The sequence below is a fragment of the Cygnus atratus genome, chromosome 1 (genome assembly GCF_013377495.2).
Source record: "Cygnus atratus isolate AKBS03 ecotype Queensland, Australia chromosome 1, CAtr_DNAZoo_HiC_assembly, whole genome shotgun sequence".
Classification (NCBI taxonomy): Eukaryota; Metazoa; Chordata; class Aves; order Anseriformes; family Anatidae; genus Cygnus; species Cygnus atratus.
This window is the reverse complement of record NC_066362.1, coordinates 141,398,655-141,406,512: the sequence shown is the minus strand read 5'-3', so window position 1 is coordinate 141,406,512 and position 7,858 is coordinate 141,398,655. Positions and strand designations below refer to the sequence as shown.

General features: G+C 37.4%; 1 protein-coding gene across 4 annotated transcripts in view; it reads right to left on the bottom strand.

Moving 5' to 3' along the window:
• Window positions 1-2,514: 2,514 nt before the first annotated feature.
• The window catches only part of LOC118253576 (interleukin-1 receptor-like 1), a 44,572-nt gene continuing 39,228 nt past the window's right edge, over window positions 2,515-7,858 (bottom strand). For all 4 annotated transcript variants that reach the window (XM_050714640.1, XM_035558083.2, XM_035558081.2 and 1 more), the window contains 2 exons: window positions 7,408-7,566; window positions 2,515-4,200 (listed from right to left, as the gene is read on the bottom strand). In XM_050714640.1, coding sequence (XP_050570597.1) covers window positions 3,854-4,200; window positions 7,408-7,566 — 506 coding nt within the window. In that variant the 3' untranslated portion in view covers window positions 2,515-3,853. The remainder of the gene's footprint in view (window positions 4,201-7,407; window positions 7,567-7,858) is intronic.

Sequence of the window (7,858 nt, the reverse complement as noted above, 5' to 3'; positions counted from 1 at the left end):
ACACACACTAATATTGAAAACAGTTTTTTTTCTGTGAAGCTTGGACTACCTGACCAATCAGCTGTGGAAGACCAGTTACTTCTCACAGTTTTTCATATCTTACTTTTCCATCCACCATACATAACACAGAGGTGCTAAATGAAAACCTGAACTGCGAAACTGTTTCCGTCATAAATAGCAACACATCCAGCTCTTGTCATCACAGTCTGAGTGTTCTCTGAGTCTATCTGGTCTTTCTAAATCTACCTCTGATATATCTGCATACCAGCCACATTAATTCTTAGCTGACATTAAGTTATATTCCATCATTGTTCAGCATTATCTATCCCTGATGTCAAAAAAGCAGGTTCCCAACTGATACCATGTCTGTAGGACCCTCATAAGATTTTCAGAAGCACTGGAATATTCAGGTTGCACATTTTGCAAACTTTCCTCCATATCATACCGTCACAGAGTAATTCAGGTTGTAAGGGACCTCTGGAGGTCACCAGGTCTGGACAATGCTCTCAGACACCTGATTATTATTATTAATTTTTTTCGGGGGGAGGGGGTGGTGGTGGTGGTGGTCCTGTGTGGAGCCAGAAGTTGGACTTGATGAACCTTGGGATTACAATCTGGTCCAACTGCATTTCTCAGGCATGACCATCTAGAGCAAGTTGCCCAGGACAGAATATCTCAAAGAAGGGAGACACCACAACCTCCCTGGGTAACCTGTGTTAGTGCTCAGTAACCACACAATTATCGTACCTCATTTAGCAGGAACTAGTTTTCGTACCGTGGAAGTCAAACCAGGAGCTTCACCACTGACATCAAGAGGTTTACAAAGTCAATGCTCATTCCTGACTCTTTGGTATTTCCTTGTTGCCAGAAATACACCATACACTTATCAAATATGAAGTATCCAGAAAGCAGTTATATGCCACAAAGACACTTTTGTTTCTTCACAGTATATTATAAGAAATTCAGCACTGGATTCTCAGTGCCAGATTCTGAGATGCTCTTCACAGGTATGGGTGTCAGGAAATTATAGCAGTATGCAGGTTCTGAAATTTTCACTGTGATTATTTCTAATGACATTCTTAATTGATTTATTTTTAGTTGGCCGCAATCTTTTGATAGGTGTTCATCCACTAGATGGCACGCTGACTCTTCTCTAATACATGAAAGCACACATACCCCGATTCATTTTTTCAATGGTACCAAAAATAGGGGAGCATAGAACAGAAGTTAAAAAATATTAAATATCTAGGTGGAAGTTCTAATTATGCCACAAAATTATTTTTGTTCTGTATAGTTTAAGTTTCAAGCATTCAAACTGAGTCTTTTATAAGCTTTTTACAGTGAAATAAAAGATTTTGACACAGGGCAGAATTCTCTTTTGTTATTCCATTAAAGCAGGTAGCCTGGTGCAATTTTTGTGTATCCAACACAATATGAAAAAAAAAATGTCAATTTTCATTTCATGTTTTTGAAAATTTAGATAGTTATTAAGCTGCTTATGTTGTAAAAATATACCACCAGTCTTTTTGTACTGCCTCTTTGACATTACAAATGTGAAAATAGTTATAAATAGATGTTAATTTGAGTGTGTATCTCCAATTTCTGTACTAATCGCCAAAGAATATAAAGGTAATCGACAACTTCTGCATTTCTCTGTTATTACTGCAGTCACGTATTCACCCCTAGACTCGGTAAAAGGTCTTTGCCACTCTCAGAATTTACCCCTTTTCTTTCTGTCAAGGCTATACTGTTCACTATTGATAAACCACATTAAGAGTTCTCAGGCATTTATGGTATTTTTTTCTTTTTATTTTTTTTTGTCCTTTGTTGGCCATGAGGCTTGACGAAAAAGATTGCCACCACAAGATCCATTTAGTGGGTTTGTTTTTCACCATCCTAACCACAGGCCTGAAGTCAACAACTGAAGACAAGTCAATGAGATATCCCCATATTTCAGAATAATCCAGTTATTTGTAGTCCCCCTACATTTCCTCATCATACCTTCTCCTCCACAACTCCTTTCCAAGTTCAAAATTCACCCCAGAATTTGTTTCCAAGATAGATACCTGGTTATTATCCTTTCTTTCTCATAAGCGCCTACTACAAAATCTCTATTAAAAAATCATCTTGTAATAGTATTGAAAGTGCATGTTTTGTCTTGATCAGAAATTCCTATGAAAAATCTTCATAGTGAAAACCAACAGGCTTTCCTGCTTTTATACATGACTTAGTATTAGTGTTTTTTTTGTGAAAGTTCTTACCGTAAGAACTATCAAAACCCCGACTGAGTCTGTAATAAAACAAATCTCTTATGTTGACACAAATACATGTTGTGGATCTTCCTAAAACGGTGAAGGGGAACTAGAGGGCCCTTTAGGAATGGGTCCCAGTACTGCAGATGGTTTAGTAAGGCAGTAATAAAATGCAGCATTATATGTTTCACAGTTGTGGTGCGGTGAGTGATGACTTCACTTTCACCAGCATTTGAAAATATAATAAATCAATGAAAAGCTCTTTAGTTTGACATTGACCTTTATTTCACATTGAAAGAAAAATCTATACATGTATTTCATACATGTTCTTCCTATTCCAAATAGCCATCCATAAGTCTGAAGTTTCATATTCAATAAAAACCTACAATGTACAATAAAAGCACTTGGTAATATTAGATATTCTGCATCTGATTTTTCTCTTTTCAAGTCTATCTCTGTAGCTGATCTGAAGCTCAAAAATAAACCTTCACTGACTGTAAGAAAATTCCTGTTTTTAGAACCCAAAAAGATTAAATTTCCCAAGGATATATGCACTAGAACATGCTTTGATCATGCACCCCTGCACTCAGAGGGGATTTTACTCTGACCTTTGCATCTCAGGCTATTCTCTGTCAGAACAAAGTAAAACCAGGCATAATATCAAAGCAGGAAAAAATAAAAAAATGGATACTGGAAGTTATAAAATTGCAGTAAGTCTCTATTTTTTTCAGTAGCTTAAAGGAACACTAGGCATGTACATTATATATATATTTAGATAATGTAAATTTTAAAATGTTATTTGTATCAGGCAGTAGTAGTAACAGTATGGTCTATCATGCCTGAAAGATTTAAAATACTACTAGCTATAAGAATTTATATATGTGTATCTTTAATCTCAAAATCACTTTCTAATAGCTCTGTAAGACAATTTCCCCTTTTATGAGATTCATTTATGTATACATAAATATATTTATGTATATATAAATGCATATATATGTCAGTCAATCTGTATGTACGCACTTTCCTTAACACTGCATTTTTTAAAAATGTTCTACTCACATTAGTCTCAAAAGAGCTTTTACTGAAGCATCCCTACTAAGGAAAATAAAATTTTGTGATAGAAGTATGACTATTGAAGCAAAAACAAACACATGGTGGATAAAATGAAGAAAACTGCAACATTATGCTTTCTAGTCAAGTAATATAGAAGGTGTTTATGTTTGATCAACCACATTAGAAAGGTAAAGTAAACCTGCAGAATATTCAACTATTCAGAATCAAAACTTTCAGTTATATATCCAAGTACATATAGGAAGAGTAGAGGTAGGTTTGTTTCCAATGATATGCAAAATTTTGTACACCATCTGGAATAATTCATTTGCAAAATTTTCAAAGCTCCACAGACTTCCCTCAGCCCCAAAGACCTTCCTCCATCAGTTTACTTTATCACTACTCAATTGAAGGACTAAAAAAAAAAAAAGTGAAAAAAAAAATGCAGCCAGACATCCAAACTGCAAAATAATGTTCCTACCGAAAGCAAAAGAAGCTGCAGGTATATGGTTTGACCTGACAGCATACTAGAGCTTTCTTAGACAGACTGTTCATCCAGCATTAACTGAGCATGACGATCTGAGTCTCAGTGGCATAAGGTACCTCACACGTTTCCAGAACTTAGAATTGGATGACTGTGGGTGCACAGTGTGCTGCTCTTTCCATTTGACAGTACCTTGTTTCTTGATGATATATTTAAGAGATTCCTGAAGAGTCTCATACGTCTCCATCATCTCCATTTCCAGCAGGATCACCTTTGTATTGTTTTGAATGAGGGCATTGTATAAAGCAACATGTTGATCATAAGCGAATTCTTTACAATTAAGCAGCTGGTGTGTTAGAAGGATGATCAGTCGTCTGCTCTTCTGTATCCTGTTCTCAATTGCACTGGCTTTATCTAGCAATGCACAAGAAAATGGTGAGACTGAAATTTCTTTTATAGACTCTTTTGTGCATAGGCTTTTCATTTCCATTGCTTTTCAACCAGAAGAAACCTGTCTCACTTCAGTCAGATACAGTTTATTCATTAGAAAAAGAGCTTAAAAAACTCACAGTAATCAGTTTCCTTTCAGACATTTTCTTTAGCTGAAATCTTAATATTTTCACCACTGTTAGGAATTGTTAGGAATTTCTAATCCACAGGTCAAGCTCAGTAGATCTGTATTACATCAAACTTGTACTTGGTCAATAATTTGCATGTGAGGAATCGTATTCTTTCAGTTTAGTGCTCTAAAAAAACAATCCTTCAATACTTACCCATGAAAAATAGTCATTTGGAGCCATTTGGGTGACTTACTTCTAAGAGGCTTATTTTCCCATAGAGGGAGTGCTAATACTCCTGAGCTATAGCGTGCTAATTTATACGTTAACCCAACAGGGCTGAATCCAGACTTGCAGGGCATCTGATCATCACCATGACTAAAGGTGTTTTTCTTTCCCACTGAAAAGCTGTTAGGGACAGCTCATTAACCACAGTTGGGACTGTGATGTTCGCTGTGTTGTACCTACGAAACTCAAGCTCTGAGCCAGCTCAGAAAGCTCCACATCTAGGATTTGCTTTTCTCAATGACCTGCTGTCCATAAGAAGAACACTGCAGATGAGTACCTATCTGGTGAAATACTTGTCCCAGTCCGAAGAGTTTCCTGTGGTCTGCGGAAGGGAAACTGGGGTTGTTTTACTGGAAGTATGTGATGCTGGGCCAAAGAATCCCAAAGTTGGAGCTGAGCTAAGGAATTTTGGTGTAACAGCTATTTAATAAAGGCACTTTTTAAGAGACATTATCTATCATCTGCATATGCGACCTCTTTTCCCTTGCTAGAGGTTGCCAGCCCATTGCAAGGGTCTTCTCAGTCTCAGAGAGGCCCAGCATTTGCAATTCCTGGGTCAGGAAGAGGCTGTTCTTAGAGCTTTTTCCAGTCATTTGCCCATGGTTACTGCTGAAGGTAGGACACATGGCTGCACAGAACATTGGTGCAGTGAAGTATCATCATTCTTAAGATCATTTTTATGTTATTTTCTCTCTTTGTGTGTGTGTGTGTGTTACAGATACAGCAGCTCTGACAGTGTTTAGTTAGATTCTGTGTCAAGGAATGTAGCTGGGGCAACCCAACGGGACCATGACAAGAATGGAGCAGAAACCTCTTCCTTTGATGGGTAATACTTGCATTTACACCTCTTTCAGGCAACAGATAAGTCACAGAAATGCCTTTAATCAGTAAGAACAGGAAACAAGAACAACAACAAAAAGTGAATTTAGGAAAACCAATGGGAGTCCAACAGCTGCGTAGTGCTGTTTGTCGCTTGAATTATTCTCTTAATCTTTTTATTACTGGAAGAGCACAAGTTACAAATTACAAAGCTTTGCTCTGGAACTAAGAGTCATGAACTCTTCTTCAAATAATAATCCCATTTTATATCCTTGCTGCATTTCTTTTTCTGGAAATACATGGAGTTTAACAGTGAAAAATATAATTCATCAAATGATATGATACTTATTCAGGAAAGTTTACAGTAACTCAGTGATATTTGCTGATAATACTCCTGATTTACTCTGTGTTTAGCATATTTTAACTGTAAGGTTTTGGATTTGGAAATCTGATGACAAAAGAATCGAGATCAAGATCAAGGTAAACAATAGTGGGGAGTGTATCCGTAAAGTTCATCTGCCTGGAAGCAGGGAACTTTTAAGCACTCCCCATGACAGACTGATTCTGAACAGCTTTTCCACCCAAGTGGAAGTATTTGGGGACTTGAAAGTGGACAAGGAAGACAAAAGCAGAAGGCTGTGAATATAAACATGAAGAGAAAAAGACAACAGTCAATGCTCAGGACATTTTTAGAGTTTTAGTAAAATCAGACTGAATGAGTCAAAAAAGGAATTATTCATTGTCCGAGGCTGGCTTGGTGAGTCTTCATTCTGCCTGGGTTACAGGCATTCATTCATGCCTTTGCACAATGAAAATGTCTTTGTTTTCAGCCAAGAGAGTCCCTGTTAGTCCCAGTCTGCTTTTCAGTTGCATGCTATGCTTGAATTTCTCCAGGAAAGTTTAAGAGTACCATCCCAAAACAAAATATCACCTGAGCAGGTGGCATAAATTTTTGCCATTAACATCTTTGTGGGCCAATGTTAGTTCCTTATTCTGAAACTGACATGCTAGCTATAGTCTGGATCAGCAATTCATTGCATCTTCTTATTATTTTATTTTATTTTTGCATTCTTGTTGCAGCATTTTTTCTCAAGGCCAGGCAGAACTTTTGCCACTTGTCAGAAGAGGACATCAAGGATCTTGGCCCAGCTCTGGGCAGATGTGTCACATCTGGTCCAATGCAGATGATTTTAGAAATGTATAACTCTGGGCTATCTTTGGTTTCATGCCTGTTTTCTGATAAGAAGAGAACATGTGGTCCACAGAACACCAGAGCACAAGACAAACAAGCCCTGGAGGAAAGCAGATAATATCTAGATGACAGCTAATATAAGAGAGAGTGTAGGGTTGTCCATGTGAAAATTAACACAGATTAATTAACACAAATTCATTTTGGATGACAAGGAAATGGGAATAGAGAACACAGATTGTCTCTTGAAGTAGCACTGTGAATTGTACAAAATGAAAGTAGGTCACCTCTGTGAACAGAATCTGAACTTCCTGTAACTGTGACATCCTTTGCCACAGGTTGAAAACCCCTCAGTGATAACAGCAAGGTTAATTCTTCAACTTTGTGGTTTTCTTCTCTTTGGTATCTTGTAGGCCTACTCATGCATGGTTTGTCATGGCTTTGCCCAGATAGTGGCAATGCAGAGTTACACTACCCAAAGAGCAGGTGTATGTCTGAAAGTCACACTTCGAGTCACATTTCCTGCATCACCCAAGAAGTTGATAAACAATTTCTATCCCTAACCTACAGCTTGCTTTTCATAGAACACTAACAAGCACAAAGTGCCATTGTGTCACCCTGCCTGACACATTAGACACACAGCTGCTGATGAGATTACCAGCCCACTCAGGAATGCAATGGGATATTCTGTACTCCTGAAAGGGTCTAGAAACACAACTTGCTCCAACTTAACAAGTAATGCAGTGCATTATCTGAGTTGAAACTCACCTTCTCCAGGATATGTATCTCTTCCATAAATGCATAATTTATATCCACATTTATTTTCTAGAATATCTGGCATAATTTGGTGTACAAAATATTCCACAAAATTAGCTTCATTGCTGTATCTTCTGGGGTAGATCACATATGCATCATATATCTTCCCATCTGCAAGGTAGAGCAAGAGCAACGTGCCTTCTGTTAACGCGAATTAGAGCTGTCTATTGTAAAGCTGAGTAAAATAACAACTATACAGTCTTTGAAATAGATTTAAGTAGATCTTCCTGATAATTATAATGATGTGCGTCTTTGGATATAAGTTTGGAAATCAGAGACTGTGCTCATTTTGTGTTTTCCATGCTGAACTGTTATGTCTTATGCATTTGCTGCTTTGGAGAATTTGCCTGCTGCATTCTGAAAGCTGTATCTTAAGGTGTATAAAGTAAGAGTTCAATTAATC